Below are 20538 nucleotides of genomic sequence, written 5' to 3' on the forward strand. Positions count from 1 at the left end.
ATAGAGTAAAATTCCGGAAATCAAAATATACTCACACAGCATAGTTTACTCAACGAGTGGGTGTAAAAAATCAGAATTCGAAAATCTGAATGACCAGGTTTCCGAACGTAAAAATATCGAGAATCCAAAACAAAAAAAAAGTCAAAGTGGTGAATTTCATCAAGCCAGAAATTCAGGAAACTGAAAAACTTCGATCACTCAGAATTTCGATGTTTCAGACTTAAAAATTTTCTCATTTTCGCACTTTCGGAACTTTGACTTGTCGGAGTTACGCCCTTTCGTCATTTTGTCATTTCGGAACTTTGAGCTTCGGGTTTCGGACCATTCGAAAATTCGATGTTTCGTCAAAGTTTAATTTCTTTACTTTAAGTTTCGCCACCAAAAAATTCGGAATGCGGAACTTTACACTTTCGGAATTTCAACCCCGCCCCGCTGCTCGAAGAATGGTTTAGTGACTGATCAATGACCGAAATGTAGCCCCGGGTCAAAGACCTGGCGGAAAATTGAGGAAATCGGTTTTGGCTAAAATTGTAGAAGATTAAGGCCAATAAGACAAAAAAAAAAAAAAGAACAAAAAAAGAAAAGAAAAAGAGGAAGAAGAAGAAGGAAGCGATTAACGCACCAACGGTTTTCTCCAACGAGTGATTAACGTGGGTAAGAGAAGCGGGCGGAGTTTGGGAGACGCGAGTGAAGTTTCACGGTTTCACGAGGTGTCTGCTTCAGCCGTTCCTAAATCTTCGCTCTTCTCGAATTACCCACTTAACTAGATAAAGTAGACACCAAGTCCTAAATCACTGTTTATCCGTGTTCCATCCATCCATCCATCCATTCGTCATCTGGCGTTTAAAGTAAAAGACAAAGACTCGCCACCGACTGTCTATCAGTTTTGCCTTTCGGCCGCAGAAGGAGAGCAGCGTGCAATGTCGCGAGTTGTCGGCCAATCAACGGAGAGACACGCGTGTGAATAAATTAAAATTAAAATTTATGCGCATATAAATTACAATCGGAGCTGGACTGCACTCGCACTTTTGACCTGAAGCGATGACCGACCACGCAACGGAGATTGATTCCCAGATTTATCTCTTCATTAATTTATACCGTAAATCAATTTTTTAACCGTCTCAAATCTCAATCGCGAAACAAGTTTTTAACTGTCATTCACGTCGACCCGCTGATAAAGAGCTCAATAAGTGTAGTGGTAGAAAATGAAGAACGTGTTGTTATGATTGATTGGAAAATTTTTTAAATCATTGTGTCAACGTCTTTTAAAACCAATTTAGAGTCGATCAAGAATATTTCACCCAGTCCAGTTTCCTTAGCACCGAATCAAACGATTGCTCTAATCCAGAATTTCCTGTTTGAAATACTGTCAAGAACCGAGTCAGAGATTCAAACCGTTCAATCTCTTTTTGAAATCTGTTGAAACCCATTTTTTCGCGACATTATTTGAATTACCTACGATTGCGAAATCAGTGTAAGGTAAAGTTTAAATCGTGAATCCGCTCGAAAACACAGCGTAAAATCAAATTGGCAACTTGACAGCCCTTTAAAATTCAAAATTGCGGCAATCCTATCAGATTAAGTAACAGCTGCTCAAAATTAGGTTCAACGTTCATTTTCTTGATGAATTCCCTGATAAAAAAAATGTAGAAAATTTAACAAAAATCCAACTTTCTGGAATTAATCTAAAGAACGAAGACATTCGAGATGGCTTTTGGTCCCAGAATATTGATCAGTCGCCACTTTGCTGAGCAGTAGTTAAAAGCTCGTCGTTCTGCTGACTGACCACGATCCATTCGGCGGACTATTAAAGTCCACTAAACGCGATAAGTTTGGGAATTTGTTAGTAATAACTCGACGGCTAAGGTGATGTAATTGACGCCCATAAAGCGGCGGAATGGCGACGATCTCGAAAAATTCAAAGGTCAAAAAATCCGTAGGTGCCCTGCGGTCGAAATCGAAGTGACCAGCTTACTGACCCTCGTTTTTATTACTCTGTTTCAGACCAATGCGGAAAGTGTCGCGCAGGCACAAGAAGACTAAACCTAAACAAGTACTGCAAAAGAGACTTCGGTGAGTTAGCAATTAAATCATCATGAATCTTTGTTGAAGATGTCATATTTAAAGTCCCGTCGTAAAATGCTGCAGAGATTAGAACAAATGCGACAATTGACCTACGAGGGTGCTTATTTATTACTCTGAAGACCACACGCGTGTTCAAAGATCTGCGAATGGCGCGCATTTTCTAGCTTGACATTCATTTGCGGTTATGCAAGTGGTAATGGAATCAGTTTCGTCGAAGCTGACGCAACTTTTGGTAGTATCGCCAGTTGCTCTGATGAATTCGTCAACTTTTTTGAAGTTTATAATTTTACGGCGATCATTAAACCACTTTAAATCCATGGCTTACGATTAGCAATGACCTGTACTTTTATCATTTTTTGAAAAAAAATTTGGGCTTGATATCGTGATCAGAGAATAATTCATATTTTCAATATACGCGTTCATGAATCTTTAAAAAAACGTAACATTTTACGCAATTGCGATTTTTATGTGTTTAGCTGTAACCTGGAAGCTTTTAAGGTCACTGAATTCGAATCTGATAGCAAAATTTGAAAATTCAATACCGCAAAAAACAAAAAAATAGATCCCAGAAAATTGTTAGATGTGCGCGAAAATTATGTTTTCTAAATCAGAAAATTCTGAATGGTTCAAATCCAATATGGTGGACTAATTCTAGTAAATACGTAGATTTTTATAAAAGCTTAGACCCAAACGCTTCCGATCTAAGAATAGAAAAACTTTGAGATGGTGAAATTTAGTATAATGAATCTGAAATTAGAAAAAAAATTTTAAGGAAAAAAATCGTGGTATAATTCGAATAATTTCGCAGATTGTGAATCGGAATATGAATGCAAGTTAAAATTTATTAAATAATCGAAAACAATCATGTTTAATATCTATCAAATTCTTTATTCCTTATTTATTTGATAACAATTCGAGTCTCGTCTGTAAAAAATTGTCAATATTGATCAAAGTTCATGTAACAATATTTTAACTGTAAATTCCGACATATCGAATCCCCACTTTGATTCTCTCGCGAGTTTTCTTAACTTACCCGCAAAGACTTGTATAAAAATTGTGAAATTGTGGTGAAAACTTGCGAACTTTTTTGTTTTCAATAGCACGAAACTCTTGACCGTGATCGTAATTTTTTCGAAGGGCGGTAACTTTGGGGTTGAGCTTTTTCAAATTTCGATCTCGGTGATCAGTGACGAAGCCTCACAGCTGTAAGGATGGGAAAAAGAAATCTCGACGTTATTTCGGGAGCTTTTTTTTACTGTCCGCCGGGTGTTCCGGGAGCAGCTCTGATCCTCGTTCAGGCAAAGACTTCAATAATAGACCTGCATACCGTCGGAGCTTTTGCACGCTTTTGAGTTTGACGCGGCACGCGCGGAATGGCCTTCTGCCTGTCCGGCGGCTTGATTCAGCGTAGATAAATCTTCCCGAGGTCCGAACGGCTCAAACGCGTCTCTCGCCCCGGAATAGCAAACCGGCACCGTGAAATTTTAGCCCCGGATTTCGCAGACCGTCTCTCGCCGCGAATCGTGCGCTCCTTGAAATATTTCCAATTCAAATGAAGGAAGTAAAAAAAATTTTGATCTCTGCTTTCGTAGTTGGAAAATTTTCACCACAGCTGGTTTCGCGATGGTAATTTTTATTTATTTTTTTCAACGATTCAAGTATTATTTCTAACACCGGGAAAAAATGTCAATTTGTATAAGAGCAGAAAAACTTTTGAACCACTTGATTATACTTATGATTTTAAATATTTTCTAGCCGTATACCTGACGTGTAGAAATTTATAATCAAGTTTTGAAGAACTTGACAAAATTTCTATCATTTTAACAGATTGAATGTTTGTTTCGTTCTAACTCTTACGATATACAATTTCACTGAAATTTTGCGGTAGATCAAATTCCAGTGTGGTTATTAATTCGAACCAATGACGTCAAAAACCTTCGAAAGGATGATCCGGTATTATTTTAACGACGCGAGAAGCGCGTATCGCCGGAATATACGATGCGTGCGAGGCTGCATCAGCATCGATAAATTGGGATCATGTGTATAAATTAATCCGTGGTGATGGTGATGATGACGATCATCATCATAATCATCCCACTAGGCGAGCTGGCCAATTGCTCTCCTCTGGAATTTATTGTGTAACGTAGGAATGACGAATGAATTAACGAGATTATCGCTGACGCGATGCGGTTACATTCGCCAATATATCCTGCAACGCCCACGCATTGCGATCCATAGATCATCGGCGCAATCCGGCGTCGGTTAATGTCCACTAATTTCTACCCTGCATATACGTATATATATACATTTGAATCGGATTCAGTTACTCTGCAGGGATTGGAAATTCCATCATTAGTCTATTTATCGAATCGCGCAAGCTTCTTCTAGGTATGGATTATATGTATATACGTTTATAGATGCACAGAAAAAGGGATCGTTCACAGAGATGCGTAATTTATTACGATGCGATCGTTAGTTCATATCTGACGCAATAAAAACCATCGAGGAAAAACAGACTCGATGTCATACGGAATTTCAGGTTCGTTTTTAATGAGGATATCTTTTTTATGCCGAGCTAGAAGAAAAAAAATAACCACAAAGGAATAGAAAAGAAAACAAAACAATATGGGGTATAGTTGTAATTGGAAACAATTCTATCTACATCACATTTTATTTGTTCCACAATACTTGGCTTGTTTCTAATCTACGTCAGACGATTGGATTAAATTTAATTGTAAATTTATTCGAATCGAGGAAATTTTGGTTTGATTTGAAGTAATCCGAATTGATTGTAAGTATAAAATAATTATTTCTATACCTCTAATTGTATCTACACTGTGAACTGAACATCCAGTATATAATTAATTTGCAAAGTATTGAATACCATTTATAATCAACGAAATCCTTTTATGGAACAAGCGTTTGAAGATACACTCGATCCGGATTTCAGATTCAGATTTATTCATGAATATTATAAAACCTTTGATTTCCCGTATATCATTGGTGTGTTCGTGGGCATGAATACGGGTGTGGTTATAAAAACATTCATATTTTCGCACAATCTCCGTATCTTAACCCTCCGCCGGCCATGTGTTTCTTTGCTGACGCTGCCTGCCAACATCGACGATTTCGTCCTGGCCTCTTTTTCCCCCACTTAGCGCTTCTCAAAAGTTTCCAAAAAATTCAGGTAATCAGTTTCAGTGCCTACTTGATGTTCCAATAGCACGCATTAAAAAATTTTGAATTAGTTAATCAGTAGAAATTGTTAAACGGTGAAAAATTCCCGAGATACCGATAAGTGAGAAAGTCAAAGTGGACGATATCGTCCATGTTGGCCGGCGGAGGCTTAAGAACCTAAATAAATCTGATCGTCATCTTGTAAAGAAAAATCGATTCGATCAAAAAATATATAATCTGTAAATGATCCTGCTGCAGTATTCTCTTTTTTCCAAATTTCTATGGGAATCGTGAAATTTTATTGCGATAATGACTAATTTCACTTGTATATATATTATAGGCATAATGAACATAATGATGATAGTGATAAAGGATGATGGACGAGGAGTTACAATTAACGTTCGTTTTCAGCCATCATGGGTAAAGTGACGGACAGACACGTGGAGAATGGTGCTGGAGGTTCTGGGTCGGCGGAATGGGTCCGGTTCACCATTCAGGTCCAGAGCGTCTACAAACGGGCTCGAGAATCTCGCCTCCGTCGGGGCCCTATGGCCCTCTACGTCCACGCCGCCGATCTCGCCTGCAAGTGTCCGAAGGTCAAGGCCAACAAGTGAGCATTCCCATTCCATTCTCATTCTCATTCTTATTCTCATTCCCGTTCTGCATGCTCGAGTGTTACTCGGAATCGATTTCCGGCCCCGATACGCTTTTCGCGATGCTTCGGAACCTGATTTTAGATCACCACTCTCAAGGATTTCAAATCCTTTACGCATTTACTTTTTACACACTGTTGTTCGGAATTTCGGTTTTCAGTTCTTTCGCGGGGTGAATTTAAATGTTTTCTCAAATCATCCTTGATCGGTTTTTACAGTTTACAGACATTCTCGTGCTACATATTTGCACGAGAAAAAGTAGCGGTATGGATAAATTTGGAAACGGAAGCTTGTTGTTTGGTTCAGCAACCGAAATAAGTTTTTCAAAAGTTCAGAAACACTGAGATAAATTTTATTCCGTATAGTTACTGAAAAATTCTACAGTGAAACGAGTATCGTTACAATATTAACGGTTAGGTCGTCGAAGTAACAAGAAAATGCGGTATAAGTAACTGTAATTTATTGTTAATGTGATTTCGGTTGTTCACACCGCATTAACCAGTTTTACAAAATATCACCAAACAAACAGGATGTAACATTGCTGTTATAACCAGACAATTTCACACGAGTTACAGTATTGAGCGCCATTCGATAATACAAAGTTGGTATGGTTCGTCCAATTTCAATGAATGGCAATGAATACTACACAAATTACGTGACATAAATTTTTAATAACATGAATATATAGATCGAAAAAAAATCAGTTCATTATGTGCAAACTGTATAGATTTTACAAAAGTTGTTTTTCCAGTCAATCAAAAATCTTACTTAAACAATAATTAGTCTTCAGACGATTCGTAAATCACACATTTACAGATAAAAATTTTACATCATATAACGACAGTTTTTCCGGATTATCTCGAAGGTCAAAATATTTGTATGGTGTTTTAAAATTTGACGCTTAATGAGCTTATTCCATAAAAATTCGCTGCATTTTTATTACTTTCTCCATAATGTAATATTACATGAAATGTTGATTCAACCTGATTGAACTCGATTTATAATCTCGGCTTTGCTGCAAGACCGTTCTAATTATTTCGTACGTCTATAATTCATAGCTTAGAGCTTAAGTGTTTCAACGCATGTTTATTCAATATCCCTGAAATTTCAGATCCTATTTGATACTGGGTCGAGAGAACGACGGTGGACGTCAGGGAGCTTTGACGGCAACGCAACGGTCAATTGTAATAGAATGGCGCGACGAGTGGCACCGTCGAATGCGTCGTTTTCAACGACGAGCGAGATCTTGTCATTGAATATCCTTCCAGAGTCATATTCTCGGGACGAAGAATAAAAATTACGTTAATCCTATTTATATGTAATTTAAAATCGCGCCATATATTATATATGTACACATAGGCTACACACACACACACACACACACACACACACACACACACACACACACACACACACACACACACACACACACACACACACACACACACACACACACACACACACACACACACACACAGACACACACGCATACACCTACAAATATATAATATAATATGAATGTCAACGGTCAACGTGAACTCTAAAAATAATACGCAAAACGCAGCATCACTCAGCCCCGTATTTACCCTGCATACGCGTTTCCAAATAATAATAATAACAACAATCATATGATAATAATGATAATAGTAATAATAAAGATAACGACAATGGCAGTGCAATAATAAATAAACATGTCGACGTTTCGCCCATTTTTTCCCCCAACACTTGGTGTCTGCATAAGTGCAACTACATTGACACGTTAAATACATCTATACGGCGTGAATTCCTAACGACCGCATGGTCAGTCATCTGCTAAAATTCAGTGCGCACGCACTCCAATGCAAGAATGGCTGTTTGCCAGGGTGACCAACCGTCCTAACCGTAACCTCAAAATTTTAAACAGTTTTCGCTGGCAGTTGTACTCAATAACGACAACTATCAACATTTTCGAGGTTACATAAATCGCCACCAAGTGTCGTTTAAATTTATGACGGCTGGTCACCGTGGGAAACAGCTGCTCTCGGATTGTAGCGCGTGCGCATTAAATTTTAGCAGACGATGGACCATTCAGTCGTTCAGAATTCACTTCGTATATATTATTCGATTTAACGTTTTTTATGCATATTATTATTGTTATTGTTTTTCTTCTTATTCTTTTCCTTTTTCTTCTTCTTCTTTTTATTCTTATTATTATTATTATTATTACTATTATTATTATTATATAGCTTTGTGTATTATATGTTTTTCCCTTGCATCTCAGCGCGCGTGCAGCGTATAATGTAGGTACTTATATGTATAATGTAATATGTAATGTAATATCGTAAAATAATATCATGTTATATTAAGATCTGATATTATAGTTATTTATCGAATTTTCTATGTTTCTATTACGTATACGTACATGTATGTGTATATATATATATATGATGTATATGTATATATATATATATATCATATGTTTATTGAGATAATAATCTACCCTTATTATTAATCGCAATTCAAACTTTATAATAACGGAAGTATATATGAGAAGATATTAATTCGGAACAAATCTGTTCAGTCGATGTATGTATGTATGCATGTGTGTGTGCGCGTGTATATATATTTTTTTTTCTTTTATTCGCCGAATGTGAAGTATATAATGATAATGATAATAATAACAATTCTCGAAATTTTTCCATTTTTCTCTTAACAGCCGGTGGTTTGATTCATATTCTTAATATATGTCGAAAATCTAACATCGAAACGCAAAGTACAGAAAACAATAAACAGATAAAAAGATTTGATTGCGGCGAACTGCAAGTTATATTGGAATATTATAAAAGCTACGTAATACGGTTTTACGCAACGACGTGGGAAAGCAAAAATGCCGAGCTGCGAAAAAGGGAAGCAGAAAATATGCATAAATTAGGACTATGCGATCGTTTTCTTCATAGACGTAGCCTGGTTAATTTGTTATTTCGTGATTTACTTTGCCAAGTTTTCGCGCCTTGCGATGTCGATATTTGCGGTGTAAACGCGGCATTATGCGCATAATTCACCGAAGGATAGATCCGAACCTCTGGAATCACAAACTTCCTCTTTGCATCCCTGGAACCCCTCTTTATCGCTCCCACCCTCTCTCTCTCTCTCTCTCTCTCTTTCTCTGCATTACAAACTCCTAAATTAAACACTCGTATATGACCGTAAAAATTATCGAGTCTACCCAATTTTTTTATGAGCCATTGAAAAGTTGCATGTTCTTTTTTTCATTCGTCTTGGAAAATATGAATTCCACGCAATTTTTATTTCCGGATATTGAATTACACCCTTAGGGTTTATACGTAATATACATCCAGCCTTTTCTCCTCATTCGCGTTTACTTTTCCTACTGCATGGTTTCCAATATTATAATTTTTGATAATATATCATTCATTATTCCGACAAACGTGTTTGAAACGGCATTGTATTTATCACACCGTTATAATGAATTACATTTGTCCTAATTTGCACCGCGCCATTGATTATACATTATATTATACTGCACAAATTTTGCCGAATCTATACGTAGAATAATACATGCATATTATTCGTATGTAATAATCCCGCGACTGTATTATCATGTAATGTAAAAGGCACAAGGTTTTTTTTAATGCAATTTTCTCTGTTCTGTCCAAATATCATTTCAATTTATTTATTTGTTCTTATTATACATGTAAGTAGGTATACATATTATATATATATATATCACACTATCACACTGTTGTGTGTATTAACTATAAATATAATTATATCACACGCTTGAACCGAGCGTACGAACATTTTATCACATTATACATAGATTTTTGATTCCCCTGTAAAATATTCTCTACATACCTGTTTAATATTACACATAATCGTATTACAAAAATAATAATACTTAATCATCAGCAACATAATACTGACGGTAGTTGTTATTAATATTATCATTATAATTATTATCATTATGGTTAGCGGCATAGTAACAATATACTAATATGCAAAAATGTAGCTAATATAACAGTTCAATTTTATAGACACTAAGAATAATTATTTATATGCGAAATATCGTATATATTTATACATCAATATACAATATTATATCCGTATAGAGTGATTTTCATAATTTCCAAAAAAAAGAAGTTCTACGATAAGTGGTTTAGGTATATAAATGTATAAACCTCAACCTATGTAATAGTTATTACTCTTGTGGTTACAATGTGTCTATAAAGCACGCGTACGTTTATAATATACTGTGAGTACCTACTTGCGTTTAAAATTAATTTTATACACGTACTATATTATATATTGTACCGTAATAATATGACAGTTAATTTAATGTAATTTAATTCAATACATTAAGGCGTGATTTACTCACGCGTATATAAGTATATTACTAATTTACATTGTTTCTTGTGTACAGTTGTAAACGCAGTATTATACTATAATGAAAAAAAAAATGAATTTATCTACTACACTCACTTAAGTTTTGGATCTATTACCATTATTATTATTGTTATGATTAATTATATATTTCTGGTATACGAAATACGGGCTATAGTCAGCAAAGTCTATACCCTTAATTGAAGTTTCAAGTGGCGCGTATTTTCTTAATTTCAAATCGATTCGGAATAATTAACTTATGCTTGAAAGAATAGTTGGAATACGTCCTGTCCATTCAATGATCGGAAATCATGAATAATAACGGAAAGGTACGTAAAAAATCGTTAGAGGTAGGGAAGGAGAGAAAAAACAAAGTGGACAGATAATAGAGAAAACGGTATTCCGCTTCGTATATGAAATAGAGCGAATTAAGAAATGAAACAGAAAGAAAAATTGTCAGCGTTGATTTTCTTGATATCAAAAAAACAAGGAAAAGCATATATACAATTCATCTCAAATCAGTCACCGAGTAATCCAAGTTCCTAAGCACAGTAAAACCGTTGGTGTATGCAATATCTGAACTATTGAGCTATCGCCAATTGTGCAACAATTTAGCGACACGTCTCTTAAAACAGCCGCCTGATGCCAAACACACGTATAATAATAATAATGATAAAGTCTGGATAATATTATGTACTCAGTAATTATGCATACAATATACGTATGGTTCTATGTAGCGAAATATAATAGAAATGAAAGAAAAAAACGACGCGGTTTTTTATTCAACGTGCCAAAATTACCTACGCGACGATTTCAGTTATTATAGAGAAACGAAAAAGTATATCATAGGTGCGGAAATTCTTCGATAATTACTAGATATTGCGTACATCTGATGTATGTTGGTCGGTAAAAAAAACCCTAAATTTTCCAATAAATGTATTTTGCCTAAGCGTACAATATGGCGGATCCTTGTATGTATGGGAATAAAATTAGAAAATATGAAAATGTACTTATGTTAATATATATATTTGATGTAATTTAGTATAGCATAGCCGTTTTACAGCCTAACTTGCGACTAGATAATAATGCGTATATATGAAAGATGTATTATCGAACAGCGGGTAAATGAGAAGAGAATAATGCGAGTTGCACGATACATGCGAGTTATGGCATGTGCGTTGCAGGCCGCTAAACCAGATAAATATGTATGTATAGAATTTATTTAAATGATGTAACGATAATAATAGGTTTGGTAAGAGAATAAAAATGTATGTATCATGCATTTGGTAATGAAGAACTCGATAGATCTACGACAGAGTAACAAAAGTTACATACGTAGGTATACACATGTAATATGGGGTAGATGAATAATACAATTGATCTAGAATTATATGCAATGATTGTGACTATATATTTTCACTAATTATTCTTGCCAATTCAACAGTAGAGAATATAATTGCATGTGACACGCGTACATTGTCTACGTAAAAGATAAACGAGAAGAAAATGTCGGCTATCCAATGAGAACAATTGTATCACAATGGTTGTTAATCTTAACGTGCAAATATTTGCACGTTAAGATTATAATATGGGATATTTCGCGAAATGATGCAGTGTATTAATAATAATGAATATTCTTATTAATATTGAAAATATTATGATTACAATGATTCGAAAATATTAAATTATTAAGTGTAATGTTGTGTAATGTGGTATAATAAATGTCATTAGATAAGAGAAAGGGTTGGGAACAAAATCCCACGATAGAGTATTTGATCATCAATGTAGCGGTGAAAAAATGTTTCGCGTTCCTCTGTTAGGCAATGCTTGCAGTAATTGTTATTTGAATTATGATTTTGAAACTCACATCCAGGATCAGGGTCTGCGAGGCAATGTTATTTTTCCGCTTTTTCTTTCCAACTTACGAAATCTTTTCCGCTCCGCATCAACTTGACGGACCGTTTCTTGAATTATTGAACCCTCGAATACGCGACAAGGGTACATAGAGGAAACTTCTCATCTCAAATTTTATTTGCAAGAACCTTTGCTGACTAATCGAACCTCAAAAATCTCGGAAAACGGACCGCAAAGAGCGCGTGACCAACAGCAGAGTAATGAGAAAGAAAATCTTATGTCTTATGCTGTATCTTCTGATCCGTTGGTCGCAGTCGGATGGGATTACGCTGAATCGATTTCTCTCTCAAAATTACGTCGAAATAGTGCATGGAAGAATTTATTCCAGCACTTTTCAAAATCGCCAAATTTTTCACCAAAAATACAAAGGGATTAGCCTTGCTGCTTTTTTGAGCGAAAAACTTTTAGTCTCCGATTCGATTTGTATGACGCTTTCCTGACTATTTGGATCCCCAGGAACTCGGAAAACGTAGCGAGAAGAGCGTGAGACCAACAGCAGAGAAATTACGGAGGACAAAGCACCTGCTGAAAAACATCAAAAACTCACGTTCTGGTTTTTTGGCTCTAACTTCTGATATGTTGCTCGCAGCGCATTGGGACTGCGCCCAATCGATTCCTCTCGCAAAATTACCTCGAAATAGTGCATGAGAGAATTTATTCCAGCACTTTTCAAAATCGCGAAAATTTTCGCCAAAAATACAAAGGGGTAAGCCTTGCTGTTTTTGTGAGCGAAAAACTTTTACTCTCCGATTCGATTTGTATGACTCTTTCCTGACCAATTGGATCCCCAGGAACTCAGAAAACGCAGCGAAAACGGCGTGGGATCAACAGGAGAGAAATTACGGAGAAAAAAGCACCAGCTGAAAAACATCAAAAACTCACGTTCTGGTTTTTTGGCTCTAACTTCTGATATGTTGCTCGCAGCGCATTGGGACTGCGCCCAATCGATTTCTCTCGCAAAATTACGTCGGAATAGTGCATGAAAGAATATATTCCGGCATTTTTCAAAATCGCGAAAATTTTCGCCAAAAATACAAAGGTTAGCCTTACTTTTTTTTGGACAAAAAACTTTTGGTCTCAGATTCGATTTAAATGACGCTTATCTGACCAATTGGACCCTCAGGAACTCCGAAATCGCAGCGAAAGGAGCGTAGGACCAACAGGAGAGAAATGGCGAGCGAAAAAGCACTTGCTGAAAAATGTCGAAAATTCAGGTTCTGGTTTTTAGGCTGTAACTTTTGATGGGTTGATCGCAGCGTATTGGGACTGCGCCCAATCGATTTCTCTCGCAAAATTACGTCGACATAGTGCATGCAAGAATCTATTCAGTCAACGGCTGACCATCGAAGGGCCTGGCCGCTTGAGTCTGGAATCGGCAGGAGAGATGAAGTGTGTATTTCATGTATGAAACGTGAAAACTAAAAGCATTATACATCATATCATATCATCATACATCGTACACCATACATCATACACCATACATCATACATCATACATCATACATCATACATCATACATCATACATCATACATCATACATCATCATACCTAGTATTACGGTTCGAAACCAAAGTTTGAATTTTCAGGAGTTTGGAATGTGACGTCACCAATCTAAAATCGGCTAGCCGAGTTCCTCAGTCCGGTAACAACCGCGCAGTAGAGCGGACGGATGAGAGTCGCGCTCCGCAAATTTCGAGTACGGGTTCTCAACCTCCAGGATCCCGCGCTTCGGGTCCGCTACGTATTTCGAGTACCGGGTTCTCAACCTCCCGGATCCCGCGCTTCGGGTCCGCTACGCGGTGAAACTCGACTTCCAGGGTAAGCACTCCGTGGTTCCTCGTTCATGTTTACAATAAATTATTTCAATTCGTTTTTCGCGCAACCCCAAATTCGGTAGCTGTCAGTCCGCTAATAAAATTTCCCGACTTCCAGGATAAGCGCTCCGTGGTTCCTGGTTCATGTTTACAATAAATTATTTCAATTCGTTTTTCGCGCAACCCCAAATTCGGCAGCTGTCAGCCCGCTAATAAAATTTCTCGACTTCCAGGATAAGCGCTCCGTGGTTCCTGGTTCATGTTTACAATAAATTATTTCAATTCGTTTTTCGCGCAACCCCAAATTCGGTAGCTGTCAGTCCGCTAATAAAATTTCTCGACTTCCAGGATAAGCGCTCCGTGGTTCCTGGTTCATGTTTACAATAAATTATTTCAATTCGTTTTTCGCGCAACCCCAAATTCGGTAGCTGTCAGTCCGCTAATAAAATTTCCCGACTTCCAGGATAAGCGCTCCGTGGTTCCTGGTTCATGTTTACAATAAATTATTTCAATTCGTTTTTCGCGCAACCCCAAATTCGGTAGCTGTCAGTCCGCTAATAAAATTTCTCGACTTCCAGGATAAGCGCTCCGTGGTTCCTGGTTCATGTTTACAATAAATTATTTCAATTCGTTTCTCGCGCAACCCCAAATTCGGCAGCTGTCAGCCCGCTAATAAAATTTCTCGACTTCCAGGATAAGCGCTCCGTGGTTCCTGGTTCATGTTTACAATAAATTATTTCAATTCGTTTTTCGCGCAACCCCAAATTCGGTAGCTGTCAGTCCGCTAATAAAATTTCTCGACTTCCAGGATAAGCGCTCCGTGGTTCCTGGTTCATGTTTACAATAAATTATTTCAATTCGTTTTTCGCGCAACCCCAAATTCGGTAGCTGTCAGTCCGCTAATAAAATTTCCCGACTTCCAGGATAAGCGCTCCGTGGTTCCTGGTTCATGTTTACAATAAATTATTTCAATTCGTTTTTCGCGCAACCCCAAATTCGGTAGCTGTCAGTCCGCTAATAAAATTTCTCGACTTCCAGGATAAGCGCTCCGTGGTTCCTGGTTCATGTTTACAATAAATTATTTCAATTCGTTTCTCGCGCAACCCCAAATTCGGCAGCTGTCAGCCCGCTAATAAAATTTCTCGACTTCCAGGATAAGCGCTCCGTGGTTCCTGGTTCATGTTTACAATAAATTATTTCAATTCGTTTTTCGCGCAACCCCAAATTCGGTAGCTGTCAGTCCGCTAATAAAATTTCTCGACTTCCAGGATAAGCGCTCCGTGGTTCCTGGTTCATGTTTACAATAAATTATTTCAATTCGTTTTTCGCGCAACCCCAAATTCGGTAGCTGTCAGTCCGCTGATAAAATTTCCCGACTTCCAGGATAAGCGCTCCGTGGTTCCTCGTTCATGTTTACAATAAATTATTTCAATTCGTTTTTCGCGCAAGCCCAAATTCGGTAGCTGTCAGTACGCTAATAAAATTTCTATAACTTTATATTCTTCTCATAATCTTTTTGGTCAAATATGTCGATAAAAAAATTGTATTTAACCTTACACATTATTTTTGATTTGTTCTCATGCTGAAAATATTTATTAGTATTCGAGGTATAACTCGAGGTGGTTGGCGGTGGACGAGGAGGAGGACAAGGAGGACGAGGATTTGTGCTCGGTGAGTAAAACACTTTTATAATATTTCATGGCAATTGTAATTATATTTTATTTGAAATATTTCAAACTAGTCATGTTTACAATAAATTATTTCAATTCATTTTTCGTGCAAGCACATATTCAGTAGCTATGAATAATCTTATACAATTTATTATATTATTAATTAATTAATTAATATTCTTATAATATTTAATGGCAATTGTAATTATATTTCATCTGAAATATTACAAACTTGTCACGTTTACAATAAATTATTTCAATTCATTTTTCGTGCAAGCACATATTCAGTAGCTATGAATAATCTTATACAATTTATTATATTATTAATTAATTAATTAATATTCTTATAATATTTAATGGCAATTGTAATTATATTTCATCTGAAATATTACAAACTTGTCACGTTTACAATAAATTATTTCAATTCATTTTTCGTGCAAGCACATATTCAGTAGCTATGAATAATCTTGTACAATTTATTATATTAATCATTAATTGATTAATTACATTAATCCTTACACAATATTTTTAATGTGTTCCTATACTAAAAATATTCATTACTATTCCAGGTATTACCCGAGGTGGTCGGAGGTGGACGAGGAGGAGGACGAGCTGGACGAGGAGGAGGACCAGGTGGACGAGGAGGAGGACGAGGTGGACGAGGAGGAGGCGGGGTGGGTCGTGGGAGACGACCTCTCCTCTCCTCAGAGGAGGGGAGGGGGAGGGGCAGGGAAGGGGGAGAGGTGGGCGGGGAGGGGGAAGGGAAGGGAAGGGAAGGGGTGGGTGACGGGGAGGGGGAGGGCGCGGGGCAGGGGGAGGGGAGGGGGAGGGGAGGGGGAGGGGGAGGGGGAGGGGGGTGGGGGAGGGGGAGGGCGGGAGGGCGGGAGGGAGGGCGGGCGGGAGGGAGGGAGGGAGGGACGGCGGGGGGGGGGTGTTGTTCTGCTCTATTAACTCTAATGGGCTCACATTGACATCCGTCCTCCTCTCTCTCTCCCGCCCTCCCTCCCTCCCTCCCTCCCTCCCTCCCTCCCTCCCTCCCTCCCGCCCTCTCCCGCTCTCCCTCCCGCCCTCCCCCTCCGCCCCTCCGCCCTCCCCCTCCCCCTGCCCCGCGCCCTCCCCCTCCCCGTCACCCACCCCTTCCCTTCCCTTCCCCCCCCCCCCCTCCTCTGAGGAGAGGAGAGGTCCTCTCCCACGACCCACCCCGCCTCCTCCTCGTCCACCTCGTCCTCCTCCTCGTCCACCTGGTCCTCCTCCTCGTCCAGCTCGTCCTCCTCCTCGTCCACCTCCGACCACCTCGGGTAATACCTGGAATAGTAATGAATATTTTTAGTATAGGAACACATTAAAAATATTGTGTAAGGATTAATGTAATTAATCAATTAATGATTAATATAATAAATTGTACAAGATTATTCATAGCTACTGAATATGTGCTTGCACGAAAAATGAATTGAAATAATTTATTGTAAACGTGACAAGTTTGTAATATTTCAGATGAAATATAATTACAATTGCCATTAAATATTATAAGAATATTAATTAATTAATTAATAATATAATAAATTGTATAAGATTATTCATAGCTACTGAATATGTGCTTGCACGAAAAATGAATTGAAATAATTTATTGTAAACGTGACAAGTTTGTAATATTTCAGATGAAATATAATTACAATTGCCATCAAATATTATAAGAATATTAATTAATTAATTAATAATATAACAAATCGTATAAGATTATTCATAGCTACTGAATATGTGCTTGCACGAAAAATGAATTGAAATAATTTATTGTAAACATGACTAGTTTGAAATATTTCAAATAAAATATAATTACAATTGCCATGAAATATTATAAAAGTGTTTTACTCACCGAGCACAAATCCTCGTCCTCCTTGTCCTCCTCCTCGTCCACCACCAACCACCTCGAGTTATACCTCGAATACTAATAAATATTTTCCGCATGAGAACAAATCAAAAATAATGTGTAAGGTTAAATATAATTTTTTTATCGACATATTTGACCAAAAAGATTATGAGAAGAATATAAAGTTATAGAAATTTTATTAGCGTACTGACAGCTACCGAATTTGGGCTTGCGCGAAAAACGAATTGAAATAATTTATTGTAAACATGAACGAGGAACCACGGAGCGCTTATCCTGGAAGTCGAGAAATTTTATTAGCGGACTGACAGCTACCGAATTTGGACTTGCGCGAAAAACGAATTGAAATAATTTATTGTAAACATGAACCAGGAACCACGGAGCGCTTATCCTGGAAGTCGAGAAATTTTATTAGCGGACTGACAGCTACCGAATTTGGGCTTGCGCGAAAAACGAATTGAAATAATTTATTGTAAACATGAACGAGGAACCACGGAGCGCTTATCCTGGAAGTCGAGAAATTTTATTAGCGGACTGACAGCTACCGAATTTGGGCTTGCGCGAAAAACGAATTGAAATAATTTATTGTAAACATGAACGAGGAACCACGGAGCGCTTATCCTGGAAGTCGAGAAATTTTATTAGCGGACTGACAGCTACCGAATTTGGACTTGCGCGAAAAACGAATTGAAATAATTTATTGTAAACATGAACCAGGAACCACGGAGCGCTTATCCTGGAAGTCGAGAAATTTTATTAGCGGACTGACAGCTACCGAATTTGGGCTTGCGCGAAAAACGAATTGAAATAATTTATTGTAAACATGAACGAGGAACCACGGAGCGCTTATCCTGGAAGTCGAGAAATTTTATTAGCGGACTGACAGCTACCGAATTTGGGCTTGCGCGAAAAACGAATTGAAATAATTTATTGTAAACATGAACGAGGAACCACGGAGCGCTTATCCTGGAAGTCGAGAAATTTTATTAGCGGACTGACAGCTACCGAATTTGGGCTTGCGCGAAAAACGAATTGAAATAATTTATTGTAAACATGAACCAGGAACCACGGAGCGCTTATCCTGGAAGTCGAGAAATTTTATTAGCGGACTGACAGCTACCGAATTTGGGCTTGCGCGAAAAACGAATTGAAATAATTTATTGTAAACATGAACCAGGAACCACGGAGCGCTTATCCTGGAAGTCGAGAAATTTTATTAGCGGACTGACAGCTACCGAATTTGGGCTTGCGCGAAAAACGAATTGAAATAATTTATTGTAAACATGAACGAGGAACCACGGAGCGCTTATCCTGGAAGTCGAGAAATTTTATTAGCGGACTGACAGCTACCGAATTTGGGCTTGCGCGAAAAACGAATTGAAATAATTTATTGTAAACATGAACGAGGAACCACGGAGCGCTTATCCTGGAAGTCGAGAAATTTTATTAGCGGACTGACAGCTACCGAATTTGGGCTTGCGCGAAAAACGAATTGAAATAATTTATTGTAAACATGAACCAGGAACCACGGAGCGCTTATCCTGGAAGTCGAGAAATTTTATTAGCGGACTGACAGCTACCGAATTTGGGCTTGCGCGAAAAACGAATTGAAATAATTTATTGTAAACATGAACCAGGAACCACGGAGCGCTTATCCTGGAAGTCGAGAAATTTTGTTAGCGGACTGACAGCTACCGAATTTGGGCTTGCGCGAAAAACGAATTGAAATAATTAATTGTAAACATGAACGAGGAACCACGGAGCGCTTATCCTGGAAGTCGGGAAATTTTATTAGCGGACTGACAGCTACCGAATTTGGGGTTGCGCGAAAAACGAATTGAAATAATTTATTGTAAACATGAACGAGGAACCACGGAGCGCTTATCCTGGAAGTCGAGAAATTTTATTAGCGGACTGACAGCTACCGAATTTGGGGTTGCGCGAAAAACGAATTGAAATAATTTATTGTAAACATGAACGAGGAACCACGGAGCGCTTATCCTGGAAGTCGAATTTCACCGCGCAGCGGACCCGAAGCGCGGGATACGGGAGGTTGAGAACCCGGTACTCGAAATACGTAGCGGAGCCGAAGCGCGGGATCCTGGAGGTTGAGAACCCGTACTCGAAATTTGCGGAGCGCGACTCTCATCCGTCCGCTCTACTGCGCGGTTGTTACCGGACTGAGGAACTCGGCTAGCCGATTTTAGATTGGTGACGTCACCTTCCAAACTTCCGAAAATTCAAACTTTGGTTTCGAACTGTAATACTAGGTATGATGATGTATGATGTATGATGTATAATGTATGATGTACGATGAATGGTGTATGATGTATGGTGTACGATGTATGATGATATGATATGATGTATAATGCTTTTAGTTTTCACGTTTCATACAAGAAATACGCACTTCATCTCTCCTGCCGATTCCAGACTCAAGCGGCCAGGCCCTTCGATGGTCAGCCGTTGATTGAGGATATATTCTTCAGTGAACGGCTCGGCTAATAACGCTGCCGTTCTGCGACAGTTGGATGATGAAAAATTTCGCTCGTATCTTTCAAATGTGTGTTAAAATACACTCGATATGTTAAGAAGCGTCGTTCTTTCTCTCCCTATCACCTTTCTAGGTCTTTAAATCACTACGCAGCGTTAAATACTGTCTCATATACGAAGCATCCGTTTCATCTCGTTCAAAATTAACGCATCCGTGATGTATTACAGTTACTCTGAATTTTTTTCCATCCGAATACTTTTCGAAAAACAATTCTGCTCCTCCACCCAACGCAGATACTTCACTTGCGACCAGCTAAAACAACGTTTCGATTCTATGCCTATAAAAATTCAAGATCCAGAGAGCAAATGAAAAGTTGTTGGAATAATTATGAATACTTATGTCATGGAATACATCGAGCGCGCGTCGAATAGAATCCCATTTCGAAATGAATAATTCTTCTCTTTTCATAT

At 38.0% G+C, this 20538-nt stretch overlaps 1 protein-coding gene across 3 annotated transcripts in view; it reads left to right on the forward strand.

The window, feature by feature from the left end:
• Positions 1–7321, forward strand: part of LOC124302287 (netrin-A-like) — a 130232-nt gene extending 122911 nt beyond the window's left edge. For all 3 annotated transcript variants that reach the window (XM_046758272.1, XM_046758273.1, XM_046758274.1), the window contains 3 exons: positions 2005–2073; positions 5674–5872; positions 7027–7321. In XM_046758272.1, coding sequence (XP_046614228.1) covers positions 2005–2073; positions 5674–5872; positions 7027–7171 — 413 coding nt within the window. In that variant the 3' untranslated portion in view covers positions 7172–7321. The remainder of the gene's footprint in view (positions 1–2004; positions 2074–5673; positions 5873–7026) is intronic.
• The last annotated feature ends 13217 nt before the right edge of the window (positions 7322–20538 follow it).

The sequence above is a fragment of the Neodiprion virginianus genome, chromosome 4 (genome assembly GCF_021901495.1).
Source record: "Neodiprion virginianus isolate iyNeoVirg1 chromosome 4, iyNeoVirg1.1, whole genome shotgun sequence".
Lineage (NCBI taxonomy): Eukaryota > Metazoa > Arthropoda > Insecta > Hymenoptera > Diprionidae > Neodiprion > Neodiprion virginianus.